Raw genomic sequence first — 15696 nt, 5'->3', positions numbered from 1 at the left:
CTTTTTGCTTCATGGATCAAACGACTGATACCGTCTGCTGCCATAAAAAACAAGAGAGGAGATAGTGGGCAGCCTTGGCGTAGGCCATGTTCAGGACGGAAGAAACTGGAGGCTGCTCCATTGATCAGAACAGCTATGGAAGAAGTCGATACACAACTCATAATCCATCTTACAAGTTCAAAACTAAAGCCCAGATGAGTTAGCAAGAGTCTCAGGAACATCCAGCTGATTTGATCATAAGCCTTAGATAAGTCTATTTTTACAACGACTCCTTTTTTGTTTCCAACTTTGAGAGTGTGGAGTGTTTCTTGAGCAACTCCCACAGCTTCATGAATTTGCCTGCCATCTAGAAAACCAAACTGCTCCAGGGAAACATTTTTAGAAAGGAAGGGTTTTATCCTGACAGCAATGATTTTAGCAATTATTTTATACACATAGGTACACAACGAGATGGGCCTGAAATCGGAAAAAGAACCTGGGATATCAGATTTTGGAATGAGAGTTAGAAATGTGTAGCATTAAAGGGTTGATAGATAGAACCTGAGAGTCTAGATTCTTCCGCCACCTCCACTAACTCATCGCTAATGAATTCAAAAAAATGCAGGAAAAATTCAACATTCCAGCCATCCGGCCCAGGACTTTTGTCTTTTTGCATCGATTTGAGGACGCTTTCAACTTCCTCTTTTGTAATAGGAGCCATAAGAAGTTCATTATCTTCCTCCTCTATGAACCGAGGAAAAACCTGGGCAACCCTTATAACTTCTGCAATTGTGGCTTCACCTGGGGCTTTAAAGAGGTGTTTGAAATAGTTTACCCCTTCAGTTGCCAAATATTCAAATGAGAGCGCTATGTCACCGTTTTCTTTCTTCATTTCCCATATAGTGTTTCAATTTTTTCTCCCTTTTGCATAATTATGAAAAAACTTAGAATTTTCATCCCCTGCCTGTAACCAGACCGCTCTGCTTTTAAGACGCCAGCTTTGCTCCCTCAGCTGCAGAATTCTCCTTCTTTCCATTTCCAACTCATGTATCCTCGAGTGCGATGCACCTGTGTCATAGCCCTGACTGTTTGGATCCTCAAGAAGAGCAAGTTCTGCGTTCACTACTTGCATTGTTTCTTCCTCCTTTCGCTTCTTTTGATGTGCCCAGCTTTTTGAAGCAGCCTTCATCCTTAATAAATTTTCCATAAACAGTTGATTTCGGTTCTCATTTTCACTTACCACAGATTTCCTCCAGGTTTTATGAAAAAGACTTATGTAAGATGCATCCGAAAGCCAAGAGGAGTTAAACTTGAAGGGGATACCTGTTTTAGTTAAGTTACCTTTCACCTCTATAAGAACCGGGAAATGATCAGAGAGGCCACCATCTCCAACCCAATGCCTGAACGCCTGAAGTTTCTCCGACAACAAATCGCTTATTAAAAAGCGATCTAATTTCTTCCCAATCCAATCATCGCCAATCCTTCGGTTGCTCCAAGAGGGAAGCATCTTTGATGGGTTAACATCAATAAGAGGCGATAAGGCCAATTTCTGATGAATGAAAGCAGAGAGGGGGTCCGCTCTAGCATTGACACCCCAGGATTCAGCCAAGCCCAAAGAGAAATTGAAGTCTCCACCAATAATGAGATTTGGGTGCGCCAAAAAAGACTTCGCGAAGAAAGAGTTCCAGAACTTCTCCCGCTCCAAATTAGGGCCATATATATTCAGAAAAAGAAAAGGAATACAGAGCTCGTTGGAATAGAGTTCCACCGCCAAAATGTTTTCTGCTCCCCAGGATGAAATTTCACGCGCTGCCTTCATATTAAATCCCAGAGCCGCACCTCCTGAATGTCCAGTAGCATCCACGACATGAAAACTCCATCCCGGCAAAAGTTTATGCAGACAGCCTATAATGTCTTCTCCTTTCCCAAGCGTTTCCTGAAGGAGGAGGATGTCAGGTTTATTCTCCTTAACCAGATCCTTTAGAGCTAGTTTTCTGGGGGTACTAGCAAGACCCCTGCAATTGAAAGATAAAATAATCATTTAAAACCTTCGGGGGGTGATTGCTTTGCTCTAAGCACCCCTGGCAGGGACAACTGCTTTCCTCCAGCAATATCTATGATAGCCTTCAGCTTAGCTTTTGATAAGTCTGACTTCCTCCCTCTTAACTTCTTTGGACCTATGGACACCTCGTCCATTGCCAAACTGCCTGAAACTTGCTCTTTTCCTTTTCTAGTAGCTAAAGGCCTTAAATTGTAATGAGGTTCACGTCCTCCTTCTCCGAAATGCAACAGAGCCAGATGAAGGGGAGATGTCACCGTCAATAAAACACTATCAGTTGTGTTTTCTCCCTTCTTCAAGTCTGTTATAACTGATGAGAGTTTACATGAACGATCTAACTCACCACTACACACCACATGCAAGTCACTTGATAAAATAGGTGATGAGAATAAAGGGGGGGGAGGACAGGCCTGATATAGATCTTCCATTGCCGTAGCTACTTGGACACCAACTGCAGAGGGCTGATTTGATACAATAGCACTCGTTTCCTCCTCAGACTAAGATATTCCAGTGCCCTCCATATGTTCCAATCCTATCCCCTGGATAACAGCCAGAGCTTCAGCCTCCTTGGACTGGACCACTTCCTTCTGAGCAATGTTCTTCATTTGATCCTTTTCCTCTGACTTAGAACCATTTTTCCTCTGCCTTCGACGTCTACGATGACCCTGTGGGCAATCCCAAGCCAGATGTCCATATACTTTGCACCGGTGACACCTGAACGGGAGGTTTTCGTAGTCCAGGGTCTGGATGAACTCTTGGCCTCGGTAATTTAGTAGGATATCTCCCGCCAAACCTTCTTTTGGATTTAAAAATACCATAAGGCGGGATGCACTCCAGTTGTGAGAATGAAGATAGGATTTTTCAGCCTCGAGGAACTTACCCAGAGTATTTCCTATGGAAGAGAAAACCGAATCGGTCCAGAGGTGAATAGGAAGTCCCATTAGTTTGACCCAAACTGGAAACTCCTCTGATTTTTCTTTCTGGGCATCAAAGAGAGGCGTCCATTTCCTGAGTAACACAGGCCTCTTCCCAAGGCTCCAATGCTTTGACAACACCCATTCGGCATGCTCCTTATGCCCAAACCAGAGACAGAACCACCCTCTATCAAGAATCTTGGCCTCTTCTGGTTGTCCAGGAGCTTCTTTCCATTCAGCCAGAGCCCATTTCTTAATGAAGGCCACTGTTAACTTCCTTCCTCCAACTCTCCCGACAAGAAGGGTTTCTGATGCTTCCAACACCATGTCTATGTGGATATCCACTCCAAAGACACAACTGGGCCTTGCCTCTTTTTTCCTGCAAATTTTGGGCTTCTTCCTCTTTCCACCCTAATCCTCCGGCCTATCTCCTCCCTCTACAGCCTCAAAAGACATAGAGCGCTTTTCTGACTGTAGGTAGCTGCCTTTGTTAGTTTCCTCATCCCACCTGGAGACCCCACCCGCCGATCCTTCCGAGTAACTTAGAATTTGTCTTTCTTTTCCTGCAACTTTAGCATCTGATCCCAGCTTTTCCGGCCGAGCAGAGCTATGAAGTTTCCCTTCCCTCAGTATTTTCCCCCAGGGCTCCTGGCGATGACATCCGATGCCTTCACTCCCGCATCCGCTGACCTTTCCATGTTTCCTGACAACACTGCCTGCAACGGGAAGAAGTGTTGCAGGTTCTCCTCTGAATCTTCCAGACCCCAACATGCCAGGAGGTCCTCGGGAGACGGATCGATATCCAGAGATTCCTTTTGTAAGAAAACCATCCGCCTTCCACCTGCATCCGACTCCATGTTTGCCCGGCAGAAAAAACAAAATGCCTAGATGCTATCACCTTCGGACCCACTGCGCCAAACTCTAGAAGCTCGATCATGGCCGCCATGAACGGCCGCACGGGAAAAAAATTCGAAACCCTGCGTGCTCTCGGTCCATTTTCGCTCCTGTGTTGCCTCTTGAGGCATGGACTTCATGCTCAAGATAAAATTATTTATAGGTTAAACACCCATTGAGTGCTTCTAGGCTTTTCATGGAATTATGAAGTCAAAAGAGTCATTGCCATGTAAGACCCCTTTGGGCATGTTGCATCTTGTAAAGAAAAAAATTGTAGAGTCAAAAATGTCATAAAGACCCTCCAAGACATTGTCAAGCAAGTAGGATTACATGAAAGATCAAGTTGGCCTCATGGAAGCAATTTGTACCCCTGGAAAGCCTATATATAACAAGGAACTCGACCTCATTTGGATATAACAACAAAGAAGTTCAATGTCCAGAAGAAAGAAGCAGCAAGACCAAAAGAAAAGGACGAAAATCAAGGATAAGAAGAAAAGAAGCAAGATCAAAGTTTTGGATCTCTCTCTCTTGTTAGTGTTGTGGGGAAAAGTATCCGACTCGGAATGACCCTATCCCTACTCTAAGGGTGATAGTTCCCTAGCAACAACTGAAAGTAAAGCTTTGATATTTTTCCTTTATGAAAGTACAGAGAAGGAAGAAAAGATTGACTAACCGATGTCTTTCGCTTTTGTCGATCCTGTCTTCTCTCTTTGCCTCTTGTTCCCAGCTCCTTGCTCCCTTTGCCGGCCCAGCTACACAAAGATCCTGCAAAAACAAGAGAGGGAAACTACAAGAAACATGTACTCATAACTGATGCATGGATTAGAATGAATCAAATATACAAATAAAAACAATACATCATTGCAATACAAGTATATAGGAGAACATCAAAGCTTTATTGATAGAAGAAAAAGGTTCTGAGAAGGTTACAACCATAAATGGCTCCAATCCAGCAGCACCTCCCCAGCAGCAAGAAATCTCCTCTTCTCCTCTATAAAAGCAATCACCCAATAGCTCTAACTGTAAACCAACAGCACTTCCTTGCTTTGCACAAAATTCCAGCCTCCCTAGACCTCATAGAAGAGCTCTATATATAGGAGATTTGGAGAAAGGATGAGTCAGCTTGAGACTGACCTAAAGCTGCCTTGTGTCCTCTCCCTCTTCAGTTAAACTTCAGTTCTTGAGTCCACTTGGAGATCCTTGCTTCCACATGGAGATCAAGTACCTCTTACTCATCATAGGGCGAATTCCTTGAACCAAGTGTCAGTTTGGAAGCTTCCTGGGCAGTTGACACCTTGCAGAATGACTGTGCCACTTGGCCAATCTCGCCCAGCGCAGGTACAAGGAGGAGCAGTTGACATTCAGCGCAGATGCTCAGTGGAGCAGCTGACATGATCCAAAAATAGCCTGTTTTTGAGTGTTTTCAGGTGGAGAACTGATAGGAAGTGCTGTGGTTTGCTGACCTTGTTCCTCTAGGGGTAAGAACAACATGTTTAGGGACTGAGGATCCCTGTAATTATTGACATTTCATGCTCCATGCTGCGAGGCACAAAAATGTCTATAACAGTTGCCCCCTAAAGTATGAGGTCGTTTATCGGGTGAAATGCTTTATCCAGAGGGTCCGAAGTTCATTCAAGTGCTGAGAGGTGCCCTGTAATACAATACAATACAATATATTATTTTTCATTCTGTTTTCATGATCTAGCTGAGGCGGGCATTCCCATGCTCAGCTTTATAAATACATTTTGGTACATAGAACAGACGATCGTCTGATGGTAGACTGATAATTTTCTGCTGAAATTATCATCCTTTGAATAGGATGATCATCTGCTGCAATGATGTACATGACAAATGCTTTTATATTTCCTGAATATGTATCGCAGCCCGGATGGATGAAACTAGATCTGGGGTCTTCAAACTCGTTCGATCTTCACTCTAAGTACAAGTCGATCCATGTGAGAATTTCACTGAAGTCGAACATGGAAAGACATCGCTTGATTACCGGTCAATGATGAAAAATCGTTAACAAGCGCGAGAGGAATCACCGATAATGATAATGACCCTCAAGGTACTGCAGTACAATTCACGTGGCGTGAATAAAGGACTTGGCGTCGAACGCCACGCAAAATCTTCTGGTCGAAGGTCATTGATGTATACCTGTCGCCGGAAGTGAGAAACTTGCCATTGAGGCATGCAAGCTTCAAAGTACTGATGGGGTTGTTCCTAGATCAACTTCTTGGATAATGAGCTGAAGTCGACAAGAAGCGATCCGTCAAAGGAGGGCCTTAATGAATCCCACATCAATGACACGGAACGGAGCTAATGATTTTAGTGGAGGTGAAAACAAACTGTGACATATGATTCAGGGTGGCGATCATGAATGGATGAAGGATAATGTATGGCAGTGGATGGGACACGGTTGACACTTTCAGAATGACCTCTCTTGAACATATAACGACACTGATGCGATGGATCGGTAGCATTACCCCAAAATGTGGATGGTTTGGCGAAGACCATGGTGATGAGACCGGTGAATGAAACAACCCAACCCGATGTGGTACGGAAGAAAAGTGTCATGTTCAAGAGCGACTTGCTACCATTAAGCTTTGATGTTCTCCCAATTTTTCCCCAGTCATTTCTGACCAGTACCTCTTTATTTTTGTCAAGCTTGAGGAGGATAACATATGCTTGTTCTATAACCTACCCTTCGGGCAAGCCCATCGCTATGATTTAACGAGCTTAGCGATAGGGAAACTCGTTCTCGTCTAAAGACAAGTTTGTCGCTATTTAATCATTTTAACGAGTCTAACGACAAGGAAAACTCGGTCCTTTTCATTTTTAGAGAGTCTGAAAAGGTACAGAAAGTTAACTCCATAATTCCTTTTTCGTCATCTAATCCCTTAAGTCCAAAAAAGTATAAAACAATACAGAAGGGATGGGTGTTCGGTACTTTTAACGAGCCGAACAAGACAAGCGCTCGATCTTTTTGTGTAATAATCCCTCAGGTCCAAAAAGATTAAAGTCTAAAAGAGGGATAGCTCTTCCGGTCCCTTTAACGAGCTGGAAGGCCAGAACTCGGCAAACTTTTCATATTTTACGAGTCAGAAAAGAGCTCAAAGATGACTCGTCTTTTGAGGAACGAGTGATAAACAGGGATAGCAACTGATTCCAGGTACAAATTGGAATTTTCCAATCACGGCAGTGTCACAAGGATGGCTAGGTGAAATCACTCTTCGCAGATGTTCCTCAAAATGGGTAAACACACAAATGGAAGTGAATGATCGGCCAAATGACGGTGGAGGTGACGGTGCACAAACACGACCAAGGCTTTTATGGCTGATGAATTTACGATCTCAGAAGGTTATTTACCGGGATAGGTTCTTTTTTTAGATAAAAATGAGCTTAAACTCTGGAGGGAACATTGCTCACTGCTTTTATTTATTTTTTAACGAGCATGAAGACCGCGTTAAAACTGCTCGGATCTTGCGTTTATTTTTTAACGAGCATGAACCATGTGCTAAAACTGCTCGAATATGCATGCCCCCAGCATCATAATAACGCATGTCAAAGGAAGGTGCCCCCCAAGCTTCATTGCATTCAACTTGGTGATTGGAATGAAGGTTTACCTTTGAATTTTGAAAAGGGGATTTGTTTCATTTTTTAATGAGGTTGACATAGTAAAAGAACTATCCTCATAACTCCTTGTTTCATTTTTTAACGAGGTTGACACGAGATAAGAACTGTCCTCGGAGCCGACAAAATATTTAGGAATCTTCCGAATCCAACCAGAAGATTGGATTAGATTTCATTTTGTAGGTTTCCACCGTGGCCACTCCCGCCAGATTACTTGGAGGCGGTAGGGTGAAAGTACCCATTAAGGCAGGGTCTTTTAGGAGACCTATTCCGATATTTTGAAGCAAATGATTCCTTCCGTGGATCATTGGAATGCTTCCTGTAACTTGTGAACTGTTGGGGAGAAAAATTTGTTGGTCGACGATTGTAATTCCTTCTTGGAAGGGAAATGCAATCTTCCTGAAGTAGGTCGACACAACCGCGGCCATGGCATAGATCCAGGGCCTTCCTAGTAGGATGTTGTAATCGAGGTTTCCATCAATTACTTCAACATCAATTCCTACTGTTTTGCCCCCCAGTTCAACTTGCAAGTTACTTAAAATCCGTATGGAGTGTATGATCGTCCATCAAATGCTTTTAACGTCGTTGACGATTTCGACAAGGGTGGTGAGCCTAAATCTTTCCAGCAACTCATCGACATAAGACATGTAGATGCCCCCTCATCAATAATTGTTCGATGAACAGTTTTGTTGAGGGCTTTCACTTGAATAAGGAAAGCTAGTTGAGCTGGTAACTGAGGGTCATATCCTTTATGATCAAAGGCCACAAGATTGGAATCCATTGGGCCAATCCCACCTATTGCTGATAATAAAGCTTGCTCTTGGGAGGGGCAATTTTGTGGTACTTCAAGTGTCGACATAGTGGACGGCGATTGGGCCAGGTCCTTTACTATATTATAATTCTGTGCTCCTTTGGCACGAGGATTAAATGTCGATTTGTGTACTACTCCCTTTGGCGACTTTATCATTGGCTCAGGAACGATGGGTGGCACAACTTCGGTCAAAGTTGTTGTTGAACTACTAGGTCGTTCATTAACCTTGTTGTTCGACAGCTTTGGATTCCCGTAATCTTTACTCCTTGTCAAAGCATTATTCTGTTGCTTCGAGGTAGACAACATAAGCACTTGGGATCCGGAAGCATTTTGATTAGAAACCAGATTTTGACTTGGATTAGGAAACGGATCAGTCAATACTGCTGGGGTTTTTGAACTCTTGAAGAGTTTCTTAACTTCAGCTATATGTGGACAATATTTCGTCCAATGATCCTCATCGCATATATGACACCCTGCCGGGGGTTTCCTTTTTCTTCCTGTCTTTTTCTTCTTGCCCCCTGGTTGCTTCAGTTGTTTTCCCTTGTCGGTCGACATGGCATTTACTTCTGAGGCAAGAAGTTTTTTATTTGCATTTTGACTGTAAATTTTGTGCTTGCCAATCACGTCATCGCCGGCGTGAGAGTCATTGTTTGATTTAGGAGGAGGAGGAATTGAGAATTCCGGTCTAGGGGCGTCAGGTATTTTGTCGTAGAGCGTGCCAGACTGAGTATAAACCAAGTCTAGATATTGCGCACGAGCTATAACTTGCTCTTCTGTTACGACTCCCCCCTTGGCCACATCTTCCGTTATGGCCGGAAGTAACGACTTTATAAACCATTCAGCTAATAGCTGATCAGGAACATATGTTTTCACCATCCTACGACGATGACGCCACTCATGTATATGATCAGATATGTGGGTGGCAGTCGTCTGTTTGAAGTTGGTAAGGAGTTCTGTTCCCGTTTCATACCTTATCGGTAATTGAAAATGGGTTAAAAAGGTTGTAGCTAAGGTACTGAAGTTGTCGAACGAAGCTCTAGGCAATTCAATATACCATTTTGCCGCTGGACCCGTTAACGTCCTCTGAAAAAGGCGAAGTCTTATCGAATCATCATTCAGGGTGTTTGATGAACACCATAGATGGAATGTCATCACGTGATTCGACGGGTCTTCACCTGGATTTCCATTAAATTTAGGAATGTCTGATGGAAGTTTGTGTGGAATCGCTGGCCACCAAGGGGCATAAGCAATTGGATCATTCGTCAGCCGGTTTAGATCTGGTAATTCTAGAGTTGCTACAAAGGGCAACTGTTGATTCAGGTTAGGCGAAGCATATCCAGGACAAGACGGAATCGCCTGAGCAGTGGGTCTTTGCATACCAGCATAATGTTGGCAACTTTGACAAGGTTGATGGGTATAACCATTATAGTATGGTTGCCCATTACTTACAAAGACTTGTTGCTCAGGTCCTTGATATGATTGCTGGAATTGCGGTTGTTGAGTTCGAACCAGCTCTGGTTGTTGGACCATTTGCTGATGCCCAATACTAGATGATTGACCAAGATGAGGAGTCACAGTACTTGTTTGATCCTGAGTCGCTCCAGATAAGGAGGCACTGACCTGAGGTTGCGATTGAGATGTCGAGACAAGAGGCTGTTGTATGGCAACCTGAGAAACTTGGGATTGACATACAGTAGGCAGCGCTTGTACTTGCGACGCAATCACCATACCAGGTATAGTGGCAACATTCGACACAGGATGGACTGGTTGCATTGAATATGCAACTCTTGGTTGCTGAGGCAGTATTGGTACCCATCCACTGGATGTATTTCCAGTTTGACCTGAATTTTGTTGTAAACTCCCATATGGTTGTTCTCCAGGGGGAAACAATGAAAAGGCATACTGTCCTCCATATGGTGGCAATCCAGTACTTAAAGGGCAGATTGGCCTTTGAAGATACGTTGGATTGATTTGTTGAGTTTCAACATAAGAAATACCAGAGGATAATCCGGACGAAGAAATAGGAACTAACCATGTCATCGTCCCTGATGGGACTCCGGCTTGTTGTTGATAACTTGCCGGGATAGATGATATACCATCGAACATTGTTGGGATAGCAGCAGGAGGCTCTGCCGCTGCTGTGTCGGATGACACAGTCCTGGATGTCGACGGTTGTTCAGACATATCTAGTCTATCCAAGAGATTTTCTTAGCGATTCTACAGGAACTTCCACTTGTGTTGGACTAACTTCGAAGATCAACGAGGGAAGGGTGATGATTATTCCGCTTAAAATAAATTTTATAACGACGCTTTAGACACAACTTGCTTTTTCAGTTTTAAAGAGTCGAGAAAAAGCTAAAGATGACTCTAGTCGCCTTCGATGTATTAACGAGCCCGAAGTGACAAATGCTCGGTTGGACTTTTTCAGTTATAGAGTTTGAAAAAGGCCAAAAGAAACTGCTCTGGAGATCTAGGCAGAGGGTGTGCCAAACCTTTCGCGAAACCACAGAATACGTTTTACGGTACGGGTGGTCGATCCTCGTGAATGTTGTGTTCACTGCATCGCGATCAGTAGGGCAGCCGACACGGCTTCCTAAGGATAAAGGATAAATGCCTATAGGGGTCTCCCAATATACGCGATGGTACGCGGGAGCACAAGTCCGTATTAGTGTTATCGTCTCTCAGGAGGAATCACCCACCTTCGTAGAGATCGACAGTCACTACGTTTAACGACGCCGGAACACGTCTCTACCTAGACCTCTATTGTGAGCGTTATGTTACAAAGCGTTTTTAGATTCATTCAATCTATTTTAAGTTGATCTTGTTTAGCAGTTTGTCTTTCAGGATCACCACGAGATGTATTGGTACAAATTCCTAAATGCAGCTAAAATGATAAGCAAGCTTTACAATCTTTTTAGCTTTGAAAATCCTAACTACTGAGGGGAGAGAAAAACATTATATTTCCACACAGAGCATAAAGCACAAACTAATGCACTTTCCCCTAGATCAATCACGCAAACTTATCAAAAAATGCAAATGCAAGATGCATGTATTTCTTTTCTTTTCCCTTAATGTTGATGTAGACAAAAGGAAACTGTCGTATAATTTTCGAATTCAATTTGAAGCGTAAACAAACAAGTTTTGTCTAAAATCAAAAGACGCCTTACAGGTACTTGTTTCGACACTAAAAATGTATGAATTCAAACCATAAAATGAAAAACAAACAAACTCAAACAGCCATGAACAGTAATAAAACTAGCTCTTAAGATCACGACGACACTTTTACAGTTCAAGATCTAAGAGGCCACAGCTATACTGGTTTGCTTTTCACAATGGGAAACTGTAACTGAAACAAGAAATACTGAAAGAACAATCACAGTTTCATCACACAACTGAGGCGGAATAATGTCAAGGAAAGTTGGTTTACAGCAAGTACAAATGACAAGCAATCAGCAGCAAAACAACAGTGAAAACAGGGCCAAGACTCAGTAGGAAACCTCAGCAAGACACTGGCTAACTGGTCCAGCGCAGGCTTTGGTCTATCAAACTGACTTTCAGCGCAGTTCCCGAAGGGAGTACCTGCGCTGAAATGCAGACTGCCTTTGGGCAGCCTGCACTGAGACACGAGAGTTGCGTTTACAAGGGTTTCCGGGTCATAAAAAGCTCAAAAATTCACTATTTTTGCTGAAATAAAAAGCTATAGGTCAAGTACAAGCTAAGGGATGATCAAGAGGATGAAAAGCTATCACAAAGAGCACAAGAGTCCTTGTGGATCAGCTCTTCAAATCATAAACTTGCTCAGAAACTGAGCCAGAGCAGCTGCCCTCTACTTTGCAATTGAAGGACTCAATTGCAGTTCGATTTGGTTCTCTCCTTGTTTATGAGATGAATAGCAAGAAACACAATAAACCAACAAGATACTAGGTCCTCAGTGGAGTCGCCAGTTTGTTGTGGGGAAAAGTATCCGACTCGGAATGACCCTATCCCTACTCTAAGGGTGATAGTTCCTTAGCAACAACTGAAAGTAAAGCTTTGATATTTTTCCTTTATGAAAGTACAGAGAAGGAAGAAAAGATTGACCAACCGATGTCTTTCGCTTTTGTCGATCCTGTCTTCTCTCTTTGCCTCTTGTTCCCAGCTCCTTGCTCCCTTTGCCGGCCCAGCTACACAAAGATCCTACAAAAACAAGAGAGGGAAACTACAAGAAACATGTACTCATAACTGATGCATGGATTAGAATGAATCAAATATACAAATAAAAACAATACATCATTGCAATACAAGTATATAGGAGAACATCAAAGCTTTATTGATAGAAGAAAAAGGTTCTGAGAAGGTTACAACCATAAATGGCTCCAATCCAGCAGCACCTCCCCAGCAGCAAGAAATCTCCTCTTCTCCTCTATAAAAGCAATCACCCAATAGCTCTAACTGTAAACCAACAGCACTTCCTTGCTTTGCACAAAATTCCAGCCTCCCTAGACCTCATAGAAGAGCTCTATATATAGGAGATTTGGAGAAAGGATGAGTCAGCTTGAGACTGACCTAAAGCTGCCTTGTGTCCTCTCCCTCTTCAGTTAAACTTCAGTTCTTGAGTCCACTTGGAGATCCTTGCTTCCACATGGAGATCAAGTACCTCTTACTCATCATAGGGCGAATTCCTTGAACCAAGTGTCAGTTTGGAAGCTTCCTGGGCAGTTGACACCTTGCAGAATGACTGTGCCACTTGGCCAATCTCGCCCAGCGCAGGTAGCCTTCATTGGTTTTGACTTTCAGCGCAGGTACAAGGAGGAGCAGTTGACATTCAACGCAGATGCTCAGTGGAGCAGCTGACATGATCCAAAAATAGCCTGTTTTTGAGTGTTTTCAGGTGGAGAACTGATAGGAAGTGCTGTGGTTTGCTGACCTTGTTCCTCTAGGGGTAAGAACAACATGTTTAGGGACTGAGGATCCCTGTAATTATTGACATTTCATGCTCCATGCTGCGAGGCACAAAAATGTCTATAACAGTTAGGGTTTCTAAAGTTATTGGGCAAGTCGATGTTGCTTGCTAGGCAAGTCGAAGTTGCTAGAAGTTGTTGGGCAAGTCAAAGTTGCTAGAAGTTGCTAGGCAAGTCAAAGTTACTGGAAGTTGTTGGGCAAGTCAAAGTTGTCAAAAGTTGCTGGGCAGGTTGAAGTTGTTGGGGCAAAGCTGTTGCTGGAAGGTCAAAGTTTGTTGTTGTAAGTTGTGTAAGGAAAGCTCATCAAGAAGAATGGTTGACTTGGTCTTGGACGAAGCTTTGTCAAGGGTCTTTAGTCTTAGAATTCGTCATTTGAAGATTCTACAAGAAGAGAAGAATTCTTGTGGGTTTTCCTCTCAAAAGGAGAGGTTTTGGCCCTGTTACTGCTCAAACTAGCAAGGGTCCTAAAAGGGGGTCTTTGAAGGGCTGCTACTAGGTCAAGGGAAACAATGAAGCAATAGCGCACTGTCACCTCGACTAAAACTCCCTACTCTTTACGGATTTTCACCTATGGGAGGAGACCTGTTATAATAAGGATAACAAATGAATGAATCAATGATAGGATGAGAGGTGATCCTAGAAGCCTATTCACAAGAGAGGCTTAGATATATGGCTTGCTTGCTATAAAAACAAGATGAAAGGCTCTTTAGGAAGGGCTTAAGGGAATTCTACGAGCTAGGGTTTGAGTATATGACTTCTCAAGAAGACTCTTAGCTCCTAAAATCCTTTTGGAAACTTGGATTCCAAGTGGTCTTTGTGAAATTGGCTTCAATAAGTTGTGGGATCACACAGGACTAAGTGGACCTAGAATTAGGTCAAGGGGATGGAATTTATCAACCAAGGGGTGTGCTTAACCTAATTAAGGGGGAGAAGGGTATTAAATAAGAAATTTTCTTTGAATTTGATGCAATAATCCCAATGAGCTCACTAGCCAAAGGAAACCTAGGGCAAGAAACAATCCTCGAGCTAGGGCTTGCAATATCTCGAGATCCCACAGCCAGATTTACCTCAAATTTGGAGGGCCTATAGAGCAAACTCCAGCGCAGTTGTGGACAAATAATCAAAGTATTTATACTTCGTTTAGCATGATTTGTTGACTTATCAGGAGAAATAGTTATCCCTAGGAACATTCATTCATTCATTGCATGGCCCAATCATGATACAACACCATTTAGAAAGTTAATTTCCACAACCTTGCATAAATTGATGCAGTAAGTAAGCCCTAGAATAACGAAATTCCCAACATCATGATGCAACAAAATTACATAACAGAAATAGCATTTTAAAGGTACTTACATGCAAGAAGAATATATCCAATCATCAAATTTCCAACAAGAGAAGCTCTAAGACAAAGAAGATTTAACCAAATATCAAAATTCATCCATTTATCCAAAATTTTCCTCCTCCAAAGAATGCGAAATTCTCACAAGAGCTAGTGATCAATCTAAGTGATGATGCTAAAATGAAATCACATCACTTGTATTTATACACTTTTAATGAGTTTGATTTAGCTAATTAGGTCTACATTAGCCCCTACAATAAATAATGAGCAAAATAACTAACCTTTGGTGACAGACCCACCAAACTAGCTCATAAACAAAAGAATAAGCCTCTCAAGAGGTCGAATAATGGATAGTGCATGTTGTTGGGCCTTGGAGGAGGCCTAATGGAGTCCATATGTGCCATAGTGTGTAATTGAACTCCCAAAAGCAATGGACAAGGGGTTGGCCCCTTTTAATAACTTGTGGTGCTCCAATTGACATGTGGGGGCACACAAGTGTTCTCATGGGTCTCCAAATAAATAATATATGCTTGTAGGTCACTTGCAAGGGCTAGGATGATGGTGTAGGTGATGCCACATCATTGTGCAAGTCTTGGAACATTTACCAAGTGTATGGTGCAACTCTAGGGCTAGCTGGGCATGATGGATCAGGTGCATCTTCCTCGTCCAATAAGTGAACCACGAGCAAACTTTGAATGGTTACAGGGATTCATGGAGTGTTGTCTGCTGCTGTGGAGGCCCATGACTCTGTACACAGACCCTACATGTGCCAATGTAGCCCTTTGTGGTTAGGACCCCGTATAAGGAGACCAAACCCAAATGGAAACCATCTGCATTCCTGCATCAGATCCAATGTGTCCCCGTGCCTTCTAACACACCAATTCATTGAAGAAATCAAGTAAAAGAGTTTATAAACCATGGATAACAAGTGAGCACTTTATAATGACATGCCCTTCCATAGTGGGCTTTGGGATGTGCTAATGTCTCCCAACTCCAAATAGGGTTAACCAGGCATTCTATTAGGTGGTTTCTACCTCTAAAGGGGGTGGTATGTCCGTGGTACATCCTTCAAATGGTGGTGTCATGTGGCATAATGATGGAATGGAGTAGGGAATGAAAGGGGT

At 42.9% G+C, this 15696-nt stretch overlaps 1 protein-coding gene across 1 annotated transcript; it reads right to left on the bottom strand.

Annotated features, from left to right (window-relative positions):
• Positions 1-2535: 2535 nt before the first annotated feature.
• Positions 2536-3279, bottom strand: LOC149251988 (uncharacterized). Its single transcript, XM_089454047.1, has one exon. It carries the CDS (start codon positions 3277-3279, stop codon positions 2536-2538), a length of 744 nt encoding a protein of 247 aa, XP_089310173.1.
• Positions 3280-15696: the final 12417 nt, after the last annotated feature.

Source organism: Pinus tabuliformis, chromosome 7, assembly GCF_031772625.1.
Source record: "Pinus tabuliformis cultivar Carrire ecotype Pingquan chromosome 7, CPIR1, whole genome shotgun sequence".
Classification (NCBI taxonomy): Eukaryota; Viridiplantae; Streptophyta; class Pinopsida; order Pinales; family Pinaceae; genus Pinus; species Pinus tabuliformis.
This window is presented reverse-complemented; position numbering and strand designations above follow the sequence as displayed.

Excerpts from the sequence above, each read along its gene's own strand:
- LOC149251988 (XM_089454047.1), bottom strand. The coding sequence starts at position 3,279 with ATGGTGTTGGAAGCATCAGAAACCCTTCTTGTCGGGAGAGTTGGAGGA.